The sequence below is a fragment of the Orycteropus afer genome, unplaced genomic scaffold (assembly GCF_000298275.1).
Source record: "Orycteropus afer afer isolate SDZICR_OR568_19922 unplaced genomic scaffold, OryAfe1.0 scaffold00574, whole genome shotgun sequence".
NCBI lineage: Eukaryota > Metazoa > Chordata > Mammalia > Tubulidentata > Orycteropodidae > Orycteropus > Orycteropus afer.
Window position 1 is genome coordinate 1,313,588 of NW_006922161.1, and position 12,655 is coordinate 1,326,242.

At 59.5% G+C, this 12,655-nt stretch overlaps 1 protein-coding gene across 1 annotated transcript in view; it reads left to right on the forward strand.

Annotated features, from left to right (window-relative positions):
- Positions 1-12,655, forward strand: part of ZC3H3 (zinc finger CCCH-type containing 3) — a 93,542-nt gene that overhangs the window by 21,176 nt on the left and 59,711 nt on the right. Inside the window, exon 4 of the mRNA XM_007956134.1 lies at positions 6,962-7,115. Within this exon, the coding sequence (XP_007954325.1) occupies positions 6,962-7,115 (154 nt within the window). The remainder of the gene's footprint in view (positions 1-6,961; positions 7,116-12,655) is intronic.

A 12,655-nucleotide genomic window follows, 5' to 3' on the forward strand; every position in this document is an offset into this window, starting at 1 on the left:
TGCCTCCAGGCTGGCCTTCTCCCTGTCTGTCCTTCCCAGGACCCCAGCCCACCCCATCTCACCTTCGCAGGCCTTTACCCAGCTGACTAGGGTCGGTAGCCCTGCAGCTCGGCTGTGTGTCTGATGCTAGAGGCTCTGTCGTGGGGAGAGGGCTCGGGGCCCCCGATTCCTGGGACAAGGCTGCCTCAGTGAATTCTCCCCTCCAGGTGGTGGGCAGGCCCCCTGGTGGGGCCCTGCCTTGGCCCAGCTTCCCCTTCCTCAGGCCCTCGGAGCAGCCCTGCCCGTCTCCCACAGCTGTCTGCTGGGAGCTGGGCAGTGGCAGATGAGCTGTGTCACACGTGGCCACCTCTTGGGAACAGCAGTGCTCATGGACACTAATGCCCATACCCTGTGGCACCCTCTGAGTTTTGCACTGTCACCTGGCTGACTGCGTGTGGAGGGCCGCAGGGCGGGGGACATCTAAGGAGGTCCCTGTGTGTCAGAAGCCAGAGGCAGGGGGCCGGCCTGTGTAGGTGGGCAGCCGGCCACAGGCACACGTCTTGTGGGGGCAGTGGCATGAGCCTGGCATCTTCTATGCCACATCAGTTTGGCTAGCAGAGGGCACCTGGCATCTGGGAGGTGAGTGTGTTGGTGCCAGGTGGGCAGGCGGCACATGCCTTGTCCCATGACAGCAGAGACTGCCTCAAGCCCTACAGAGGGAGGGCAGCCAGCAGAAGGCCTAAGATCTGCAGAAGGGTACCATCGGTGGGTTCCATCAGTGGGTACCATCGGTAGGTACCATCGGTAGGTACGGGCCGGCGGCTGCTGGCTGCAACCCGTGCAGGGGCTGGCCAGCAGGTCTTGCCCTGCCCTGCAGAGGCCACTCCAGGGAGCTGGTGTGGCCGCCAGGGGCTTCAGCCACCTCTGGGCAGCCCTGGCCAGCCCCCCAGCATACCTCATGCAGAGAGGGAGGTTAACAGCAGAGGCAGTACTCAATGTGGTAAGCGCAGACGGACTGGATGCCTCTGCCCAGGACTGAAGAGAACTAACTTGGTTGGAGCTGTTTCCAGACACGAGATCGTAGGAGGGTGGACGGAAAAGGCTGGAAACCTGCGCTGTGCACCCCCCACGCGAGATCAAGCGGCCTGGCCACATGGACCCCCCCTTCAGCTCTAGGGGCCCAACTACACAGGACACACCCACCACCTGGATCCCGCCACCTGGCCACATAGGACATACCCACCACACAGGACACACCTGGCATTTGTATCCCGCCACATGGGACACACCCTCCACACAGGACACACCCGCCACCTGGATCCTATCACCCGGCCACATGGGACATACCCATCACACAGGACACACCTGCCCCCCAGATCCCACCGCTCGGCCACACGGGACTACCCACTACCTGATCTTGCCATGGTTACATGGGCGTGTGTGCGGCAGGCGTCTGGCACAGCACTGTGGTTGTCCCGGGGGCCCCAGGAAGGGAGCGTGAGGGCTGCTCATCAGCAGGGCATGTGCTGTGGGGTGTCCGTTCCCCGACCTCCCAGCTCTGCGCTCCGGGAGAGGCCTGGCGAGGGGAGGGTCCGCTGTGTGGTGCAGCCGGAGTCAGGCTGGGGACCGGGGAGGATCAGTGGAGAGGGAGGGTGCAGAACCAGTGGGCAGGTGGCGTGCCTGGGTGGGAGCTCCCAGGACCTGGAGGAGAGGGCTGAGGATGGGGCTGGGGGGTACACATGTGGCCCTGGGGCAGCGATTGGTTCTAACATCTGTGTGTTCCTGGTGGACAGACCTGGTTGGCACGGCTGCCTGGTGAGCCTCTGGGCTCAGCTCTTGTCACACGTGCAGACCAGAGGGGGTGTCTCTGGGTGGACCTGAGGATTGAGGTGCTGGTGTTGGGAGGCCTGTGCACGGATCCCCACTTCACGTGGGCGCCTTCCCCACTCGCAGGGCCAGCTCTCCTGCAGAGCTGTTGGGCAGTGGTGTGGAGTGGCCCTGGCTGTGGCTCGGTCACCTCAGCACTGTTGGGCTGGGCTTCTCGGCCACCACAGGGGTCCCCGGGGCCGGCTGCCTTGCCCACTTGCTTCTGTTGGGCCTCCCTCTGCCGTGCCTGCCAGCAGTCTTATTCCAGGCACTTTTCCCACAGCTCATGGGGTCTGTCCCCTCTCCAAACCCGAAACTCTGGTCTTCCCAAGGGTGGTCCTGGCTTTTCCGCTCTCCATACCTTGCATGGTGATGCCTGCGGTGGGTTGAGCTGGCCTGAGCTTGCAGGTGGGTGGTGGCCGTGGGGGCTGGGGTGGTCAGGGCCTGACTTAGTGCACCAGGCTGAGTGTACCTCTGTCTGCTGTGGGCAGCCCCTTGGGCCATGGTGCCCAGCGGTGCCTGCCTACCTGCCCTGGGGGCCCCTCAGCCTGCGAGCAGCACTGGCTGCTCCATCTTCTGTGTGACATAGCATGTCCCGCTGACAGGGTCTGTGCCTGGCTACAGCAGTCTCGGCACCTGGTGAGCTGCTCATCGTGGGTCAGGACACGTGAGCACCAGCAGCTCTGTTGGGCCGTAATTGCACATTCTGATTGTGCGTCCCGCCAAGAGTGCAGTTTATGTCGCCTGCCGTGGCCCAGTGTGAGCTAGCACCAGATGTTGACAAACCCGTGAGCTTGTGCGAGGCCTCTAGCTCAGGGCATCTTTGCACCTGCCTCTAGCCCGCCAGCCTTCCTCTGGGCTGCAGCCACTCTGGTGAGCCCTCGACATGGGCAGGTGCCTGGGTGGACGCTGGGTTGTGGGCCCCGGTCCCCTCCCACAGTGATGAGCTCCCAGAGCCTCAGGGCCAACCATACCCCACCTTGCTCTCCCTGGCCACTGCCTAGAACTGCTGTCTGAAGGTGAGCCTGGCTTCCAGGTGCCTGCTGCTCACAGGTCCATGGAGTTGGAACTGGCCTCTGCTGCTGGCCTGGGTGCCTCCATGGCTAGTGCCAGCTCTCACACTGGGACTTGGCCTGGTGGAGCTGTGTGTGTCACACGTATGCAGGCCCAGGACAGGGACTTTCAGAGTTGGGCATGTCACCAAGCCTGTCAGAGGCCTGCTTCTGGGCCCTGCGTGTTCCCAGGCAGAGGGGCCGGCATCCCCAAGGCCTGGGTGCCCCTGCCCCTCATTGTGGCCCAGACCCTCTTACAGAGCCAGGCCTGCTTCTGTCTGTACCCTGGGCCCAGACCAGCCACAGGACAGCGCAGGGCCAGACCATGGAGTGACCTGTGGGTGTCCCTGAGCAGCCATCTGGGGCCTCTGGCGGGTCTCTGCTCAGAGTGGCAATTCCAGTTACCTTCTCCTTGTTTGGTAACTGATTGTGAAATTAGCAACTCATTCTCCTCCTGGTTATTTCCCTTTGAAGTTCCATAAAAATCTGAACTCTGTCTCAACTCACTCTGCTGAGGAGCCGAGCGAGCGTGCGTGGCCTCTGCCTGACTCACGCTGCTGTTTGCAGGGAAGTCGTGGGTGCAGCCGGGCAGGGAGTCCCCAGGCTGACCCGTGGGGGCCGTCACCTACCAGCCACCCAGGCCTGCCAGTCTTACAGTTGGCCCACCCCAAGAGGGCCTGGACTTCGACCCACTCTTGGAGCTCCTTCCTGGGTGTGATGGGTGGTGAGGGGCCGGGTCATGGCTGCTAGCTCAGCCGCTGAACCACAGGGCCCATGGGATGAACTCACGGCACTGACGGGAAGGCTTCTGGGGCCTTGACAACTGTCCTTCCAGGCCACCCACCCCCGCTGCTTGCTGAGTGTGTGCGGGGCCGGCCCGGCGGCCTGATGGATGGGCTCATATCCCAGTCCCACATGATGCCAGCAGTTTTTTGCGGCCTGTCTGCCATCGCGGTAGTAAAGTTTTTAATTAGGAAAGCTAATGAGATCGATCAGTCATTAGCCGTGACCTCGGCATGGCGGGGCGCGGCCGCGTGTGTGGGCCTGATAACAGGCCGCGGGGGCGTTGTTGGCAGGAACGGCGAGAGGAGCTTGATGTGAGTGAAACGTGCCACAGGGAATACATCACGCGGAGAGAAAAATTACAACCCTGGGAGGCTGTAATGAAGCGCATTAAACTAACATCCTGGCTAAATAACGTGTTCACCTACACAAACCCTTCAGCCAGCCCGGGGACGGTAGCACTGCTGGCGGGGCCTGGCCCGGAGCTGCCTGCTGCGCTGCACGGGGCATGGCCCGTGGCTCCGGGGAGCGCATCCCTCGAGCAGGTGGGCCCCTGCGGGCTGGCTGCAGGGCAGGAGGCCCCCGGCTTGGTGGGTCTGGCCACTGCCATTGCTTGTTGCTCTCTGACTCCGGCCCCTGGTGTTGGGCACCATCACCCGGCCTGGACGTGGCCCCAGAGGATTGTCTCGTGTCTGTTCACACTGCCCAATGCTGGGGCCCTTGGTGCAGTCCTGAGGGGTCCCTGTTGCTGCTGTACCTCCCTGTCCCATCTCATCCCTGCCTGCAGCTCAGCAGGTGCCAGGAAAGGTGGGTGAGGGTGCGCCGTGGGGGCCGGGAGAGCGGCATGGGCTTTGTGGACAGCGTGGGGTGCGCCAGTCACATCTGGTCACGCGGAGCCTGTGTTTCCTTGGACGGGTAATTAAGTACTAAGAAGTATAAAGCTCAGTAAGTGAACGAAAGCGCACGGCTTCATGACAGGCCTGCGTGTGACGTGCTAAATACTGACACCCCTTAACCCATGGGGACCCCTGTCGTGCCTAGAGGCACCGCCCACTCCTGGTTCAGGTCAGTGTGGGCCTAGTCTGGGCAGGAGCTTGGCTGTGATTGTCTGGAATGTAATGGCCAACCCCGTGGGTGGTGAGAAACTGGCAGGGAGGTGGCTTGGGACCTGCCGAGGAAGGGGGAAGGCACCCGGGGCCGGGTCAGACTCCTGGGCGCCAGGGACGTGATGAGCCAAGGCAGGTGAGACCAGGCCATGTAACCCTTGTCCACACCAGCTGCTGGGTGCTGCCTATGAAACATTTGTGCCCAGGAAGGTTCTTAGCTGGCTGGGAAGCACCAGCCCCATGCAGGGCCTGGCTTAGCTGTGCTCTGAGGCCTTCTGTGCAGGTAGCTGCTGTGGAAAGCCGGGAGCCACCAGAGGTGTGGTCCGCGTGGGGCTTCAGGTCGGAGGCAGGGAGGCCCTGGGGTGAGTGGAGCCTTGTGGGCCAGGGCCTGGAGTGAGCTAGCCCTGGTGCTGCCCCACACTGCCCCACGCAGGCCTGGGACTGGGGTGGCCAGTGGGGGCTGTTGATTAGCCCTGGTGCAGCCCCATGCAGGCCCAGGACTGGGGTGGCCAGTGTGGGCTGTTGATAACCCCAAGCAGTCCCTCACCCTCAGGCTCTTGCTTGGCGCAGAGCTGTGATCGAGTTTTGTTGGCCTCTCCTTGCTTATAAGATCATATCCTGTGGGGCCCCCATTCTGAATGTGAGGTTCAGCTGGTCATCACGCAGCACCCTCCTTGGTCCTGAACCAAGGGGCTCAGCCGGTGGTCACGCAGCCCCTTCATCCCAAACCTGTGGAGCTCAGCTGGTGGTCACGCAGCCCCTCCCCGTTCTGAACATGTGGGGCTCAGCCGCTGGTCACAAAGCCGGTCCTCGGTGGGGGTCTGCAGAGGGGTCGCGCCTCGGCTCTGCTGAGCTCTTTTCCTGGACTCCCCCAGGCCACTGTGAGGCTGAGAGGCAGGAGACCCCACGGGGCACAGTGCGGCCTGGCAGGGCCCCCAGCTTGTGTGGGCTCGGTGCTGCGCCTGTGGGAGTGCCTGGGGGGTTCTCTGGAGTGTCGCAGCGGGGCCTGCCTGGAAGGTACCTACCAGGGGTGGTTTGCTCGGGGCGGGGCCTGCTCGGGCAGCCCACTGGGCTGGCTGCCACAGGCCGTGCTGGGTGAGGAGATGGGGCCGGGAGGGTCCTGTCCCGTGGCAGCCTCTCTCTCCTGACGCCACCTGGGCTGTCTTGGCCCCGTGCCCTCAGCTGCGTGACGGCTTGTTCTGCTCTCATGCCCGGCTTCCTCTTTTGTCCAGTCGTACTCCTGGGCCCCCGGCATCGCTGCCTGTGCTTTGTGATCCTGGTGTTGGGGTAGAGACAAGGCTGGCTGCAGCCTCCTCTGCCCTCAGTGCCAGCGATGTCTTCTTCTTTCCCATCTGCAAGTGAGACAGGACCGGGGAGAAGCATGGGTCCAGGTCACGCAGAAGCCTGGGATCTGGAGGGGCTGCAGGTGGAGGCCCGTGGAGGCCCCAAGGGCTTCCTGCGTTGGGTGCCACTGTGGGATCAGTAATTAGAGGCAGCACCCTGTCCACGTGCCTCAGCTTTAATTATCTGGGCAGTTAGCACCGTGCATGATGAAAGCCAGGCAATTAGAGGCGTTCTTCAAAAGCCGGGAGAAATCGCCGGCTCGCAAGTGAAGGAACAGGCAAAACAGATTTCTGGTAATTGCGCGAGACGTTCAGCAAGAGGAGGCGTTGTGAATAGCGCCTGCAAAACGTGACGGAAACAGAGACGATTAAATACATAAATCTGTCAGCAGGGCTGTGCCAGGACCCGGGAGGGGTGTGCAGGGGCCTGGCCAGGAGCGCTGGCCACGGGCCTGGCTCACCTGGCATCCGCAGCCCTGCCCGAGTAGACCGGCCGAGCAGCCTCCTTGCTCCTTCCTGTGTTGTGGGGAACCCCAGGGCTGCCTCTTGGGTGGCAGCGCACAGCTGAGCAGGTGAGGGCCGAGCACGGGGCCCCACTCCCGGCATCCTTGACGTCTGGCCCGCTGCCCAACTGCATCTGCCCTGACTGGTTCCTGAAGCCTCAGGCCAGGGCTCGGGTCCAAGCCAGTCCACGTGCTGGCTGAGCTCTCCGGGCTGCAGAGTTCTCACCCCTAGAGGAGGCAGCTAGCCAGTGGGGGCTGGCAGTGGTGGCAGCCCCTGGCCTCTCGGTGCCCTCTACCCCCAACTGACTCTGGACCCCATCTCTCCACAGTGAGCAGCCTGCATTCCCTGCGCACGCCTCCCTCTGGCAGAGTGATCAAGACACGCTACCGCATCATCAAGAAGGGTTTGGCCTCTTCACTAAGCTCTTCGCCCTTCCACCTGGCTCTGCCCACCTGGCGTGCCCGGCGGCTCTCACTGCCCAGGTAAGGGACACTGATGGCTCCTATGGGTAGGAGGAGGCCTATCTGGGTGTCTGAGGGCAGGAGGGGGAGGAGCCTAGTGGGCCACGTGCACACAGGGGCCTGCATACATCGGGCTGAGGGCACGCCGGGGCCGTGCCTGGGCACAGTGGGCCGAGTGCACACAGGGCCCTGCACACAGTGGGCCGAGGGCACATGGGGCCCATGCCTGTGTACAGTGGGCTGAGGACACATGAGCTACGCCTGGGCATAGTGGGCCGGGTGCACACACTGGGCCGAGTGCACAGTGGGCCAAGGGCACACAGGCCATGCCTGGGCACAGTAGGCTGGGGCACACAGGGGCCATGCCTGGGCACCGTGGGCCGAGGACACCTGGGTTGTACCTGGGCACAGCAGGCTAGGTGCACACAGTGGGCCCTGTGCACGGTGATCCGGGTGCAGACAATGGGCCGAGTGCACACAGGGGCCATGCTTGGGCACAGTGGGCCGAGGGCACGTGGAAGCCATGCCTGGGCACTGGGCTAAGTGCAAACAGGGCCCTGCACACAGCGGGCTGAGCGCATGCAGGTCTGCATACCCAGCTCATTAGCTGGGGACTTGGTTCATTTTTGTTTGTTTAGCATTTTCTGCCACAAAGACTCAGGAGACTGCCAGCTTGTGTGTACTGCATGCTCCTGCAAGTGTGCACACAGAGTACAACATGCTTAATGCCCATGCCTTCATACATGCACTCACATGTGCATACCTGCACACGTGCACAAGCCTGTGGACACAGTGCACACATACGTGAGTGCACACATGCCCTCCTCCCAGCACACCCAGGTCCTCAGCCAGCCTGGTAGCTGGTGGGGTCTGTACACTGGCTTGACAGTACAGGCCCATGTGGTCGGGCCTGTGCCCAAGCCCATGGGGCATTGCCACACAGTTGGCAGCACTGGGGGACCAAGCTCTGGGGCCCCTGTTGTAGCCTCCATCCCTTCCTGTGCCGAGGGGTAGTAGCAGACAGTGTCAGACTAGTTCTTCTGTCCCTCTTCTGTACTCTTGGGGCTCCCCACAGGCACATTGGGCACAGAGTCTGTGGGGCAGGGCTGGACCACAGGCAGGGCAGTCAGGACCCAGGGCCGGGGGCAGCCCTCCCAGCACCCTGCCCGTCTTGACTGGGGCTGCTGGGCAGGGTGCCCATTGCTGGCAGACCTACAATCTGGGGTTGCCTGGGTCAACAGCCAGCCTGGGGAGGTGGGGCTGAGCCCAGTGGCAGAGGTGGCCTGTAGGCCGTGGGCAGGCAGTATCTGGTGCCTGGCCCCTCTGCCCTCACCACTGGGTGGCGCTCAGCTTCACCCCACCACAAACTCTTCTGGAGGCAGGAGGTGGAAGTATATTTTAAATTAATTTCATTGTACTTTTTGTAATATTTTTGTTTTAAATAGATTTATAAGCATCTTGGGACCGTTTCTACAAATTTATGAAGATAATTTTCAGTCTCTCGATAAGGTTAAATTTACACCTGCTATTTCCATATTAATTCACACTGCTAAGTGGATCTAATTTCCTTCCATTCTTCTGTCTGGTGAGCGTGGCCTTTCCTAATGCAATTTCCCCCTCACTAAATCACGGGGATCGGGAGTCATGATCGAGTTAAATTAACTTAAATTAATTTACTTAATAAGAGCCCCGATGACTGCGAATGAGGGTCAGATTTATTGGTTTTCCCTCCCGCCTCCCCTCTGCCGTCGGCGCTCTGGCACCTCGGCAACCCTGGCTGGGCCTCTGCCCCCTGAGGTGGGGAGTCGTGGGCGTGGGGTGGGGCTGCCTGTGGAGGGTGGTGGCGGGCAGAAATGGGCTGGAGGCCAAGTGGCCCGAGGACTCTGGCATGGAGGATACCAGCCCAGATGCCTCCCTGGAGCCTCCTGCCTGGGGCTTCATCCTGGCCTCCTCTCTGCTGACAGCCCCGCAATCCTGGCTGCTCACTTTTGGTGCCTGTCCCTGACCCTTGGAGGGTCCCCCCAGATGTTAGGATTGATGGGAGGGGGATGGGACAGGGCGGCGGAGGGGGTGCCCTGAGCACTCCTTGGTGGCTGAGGGCCTGAGGGCCCTGGAGGAGCGGCCTTACCCAAGGTCACCTGGGCCTGGTGCCCTCTCAGCAGAGTGGCCGCCTGCTGCCCACCTGGCCCCACTGTCGGCTTGCACCTGGGCTCCTGGCTGAGGCAGCAGAAAGGGCCATCTCCAGGGTCAGGGCCGATCTGGTGCCTATGCACGTGCCGTGATTGGTGTCACCAGAGGGGGGCGTGACCTATCTGCTCAGCAGGTCTGTGGGTGCTGACCTCTGGCCAGCTTGGACTGCAGGTTCCTCCCCTGTCTCTGAACAGGCAGAGCATGGCAGCAGGGGTTGTGGAGCCGTCTAACCAGGCAAGCCTGAGCCATGGCACAGCCATCGGAGGCTGGGCGTGGTATGAGGCTCTCCACGTAGTGGGCCCTTGTGTGCTGCCTGTGGGCAGTGCTGGAAGGAGCTGTGACGCTCACCTGGAAGGGCCACCCTGGGGGGACTGGCAGTGGCCCTGGCAATCCTGCAGACACTCAGCCAGGGAAACGCTCAGGGCTGGGGGTCTGTGGATGGCCCATTCTTCTAGAGGGAGAGTCGGGCTCCGAGGGGCTGGTGTGGGCAGCTCTGACCCTGGGCAAGCCTCTCTCCCCAGAGCTTCGGTTCCTTGATTGCAAAATGGGGAGAGTGGCCCTTCCCCCGGGTGTAAGGCTGGCCCTGGCCCTCTCAGCACGCCTCCTCCAGGTGCCTGTGCTGCACCAGGCTTGTCCCACATGCAGAACAGGGGAAGTAGCTCCCCCCCTGGGAGCGTAAGGCTGGACCTGTCGCCCCAGCACTGAGCGAGGCTCTTCCCAGATGTAGGAACAGATGCATTTGGTGGGGAGTGTAAGAAAGAAGATGGCCAAGGTCAGGCCTTTTTGGAGCAGCCTAGGTGATGCTTGGGGGGGGCACCTGGGCATCTGGGCCCACACATGCCAGGCTGAAGGACATTGGGTGGCAGTTGTGTGACTCAGGCTGAAGGGGTCTCCCGAGGGCAGAGGCTGGAACAACTGAAAACGTGAAGGGAGAGCAAGTGTGTGTGTGTGTGTGTAAGTGCACATGAGCAGGTGTGCATGTATGAGTGTGCACATATGTGAGCAGATGAGCATGTGGTACATGTAAGTGAGTGCATGTGGATGTGTGTGCATGAGAACATGAGCACACTGAGCACACATGGATCTGTGTCTACATGTGTAAGCATGTGTGACGTGTGTGCGTGTGAACATAGGATATTGTGAGCACATGTGGATGTGTCTATGTGTAAACTTATGTGCATGTGAGCATATTGTGAGCGCACATGGATGTCTGTAAGCATGTGTGACGTGTGTGCACGTGAACATAGGATATTGTACGCACACGTGGATTGTGTCTACCTGTGTGTGTACATATGTGTGCATGTGAACATACAAGCATATCATGAGCACATGTGGAGGTGTGTGTCTACATGTGTAAGCACGAGTGGGCATCTGAACATATGAGCATATTGTGAGTACACATGGATGCGTGTATCTACATGTGTGTGTATGTGACCACACATGTGCATGTGAACACAGCATAGTGTGAGCACATGGATATGCGTGAACATGTGTGAACGTGTGTGCATATGGGCATATGAGCATATTGTGAGCACATGTGGATGTGTGTGTCTACGTGTGTAAGCATTTGAGTTGGCATGTGAACATATGAGCATATTGTGAGGACACGGTGTAGACCTGCATAAGCATGTGTGTGTGAGCATGCTCATGTGAACATATGAGCATATTGTGGCACATGTGGGTTGTGTATCTACATTTGTAAGTATGTGAGTGTGGGCATGAGTGTGCATGTGAACATAAGTGTATTGTGAGCACATTTTATGTGTGTGTGTGAGTGAGCATGTGTGTGCATGTGAACACATCGTGAGTACATGTGGATGTCTGTGTAAGCATGTGTGTGAGCATATCTGTGCATGTGAACATACCATACTGTGAGCACACGTGGATGTGTGTCTATATGTGTAAACATGCAAATGTGTGTGTGGATGTGAGCATATTGTGAACACAGATGGATGTGTGTGGACATGTGTGAGTATGTGTGTATATGAACATGAGCATATTGTCAGTTTTGTTGTGTAGACATGCATGAGCATGTGAGTGCACATGTGTGCAGGTACATGCGAGCATATGTGCACATATGAGCATGTTGTAAGTGCGTGGGGGTATGCATCTTCTCTAGTACTGCTTTAACAGAAGTGCTACAAATGGGGGCTTTAACAAGTAGAACTTTGTTCTTTTGTAGTTTTGTAGCTGGACTCTGAGTTTGGGCAGCGGCTCTGGGGGAAGGTGTTCTCTTTCTGCGGACTGTGGAGGAAGGCCCTTGTCTCCTTTCAACATCTGTGGGCTTGGCATCCCTTGGACATCTCTCTTGCCCTCAGTTTTCCCCTGGATCTGGGGGTTCTTGGCACAGGGCTCCGGGCCCAAGCAGTATGCTCCACTCCTGGCTCTTCTTTCTTGGTGGTACTGACATTCCTCCTTACCTGCTCCCTTCTCTCTCCTTTTGTCTCTTGTAAGAGGAAAAGTGATGCAGGCCACACCTAGGGAAACTCCCCTAACATTGGATCAGGGCTGTGACCTGAGTCAGGGTGTTGCATCCCACCCTAATCCCCTCGTAACTGATTGGCTGATCACATCAGATCACATCATGGGGGGTAATTGCATCATTACATAACTGCTGAACCACTGAGAAGCACAGGCCAGCCATGTGGACACATATTTTGGGGGGACCTAATTCAATCTATGACATTCTACCCTTTGGCCCTCCAAAATTCATGTCTTTGCCACATGTAAGACACTTTCACCCTATTGTATCATCCCAAAAGTCTTAAGCCAACCTCAAGTCCAAATTCCATCCTAGGACAACATTTGTTTTCATCTGTAAATTGAGAGCACAAGTTACCTGCTTCCAGAGTTCTTGGTGGGACAGGCACAGTATAGACGTTTCCATGACAAATGGGAGACATTGGAGGGAAAGGAGAGATAACAGGCACTGGGCGAGGTCAGGACCCAGCAGAACAATTTGCACTGACTCTCAAGACTTGAAAAGAATTCTGTTTCCTAAGACTGCCTAGGCCGTGGCTCAGCCTCCAGATTCTGGGTGTTGCTGTGTTCTCTGGGTTCTGGGTGGAGGCCCTCTTGGCCTCGAGCTTCAGCTCTACCTTTTAGGTCCACTGGGATGGCAACTCTGCTGCCTTGGTTTTGGGTGGCCCCATTCTTCAGTCCGAGTGAGTGATGACCCCTCTCATCCCCAGCAGGCCCTGTTCGTCGTCAGTCCCTTGGTCATGGTAGCCCTGCCCCCTCAGCTCTGGGTAGCAGTTCTGGCTGCATCCTCCTGGCGCTCGTGGACAGCAGCCTCACAGTCCAGAAGCAAATCGGTAAAGATAGGACTCTGTGAAACCCCCCGAGGCCGTGGCCCCCCCTTGGAGCCCCCT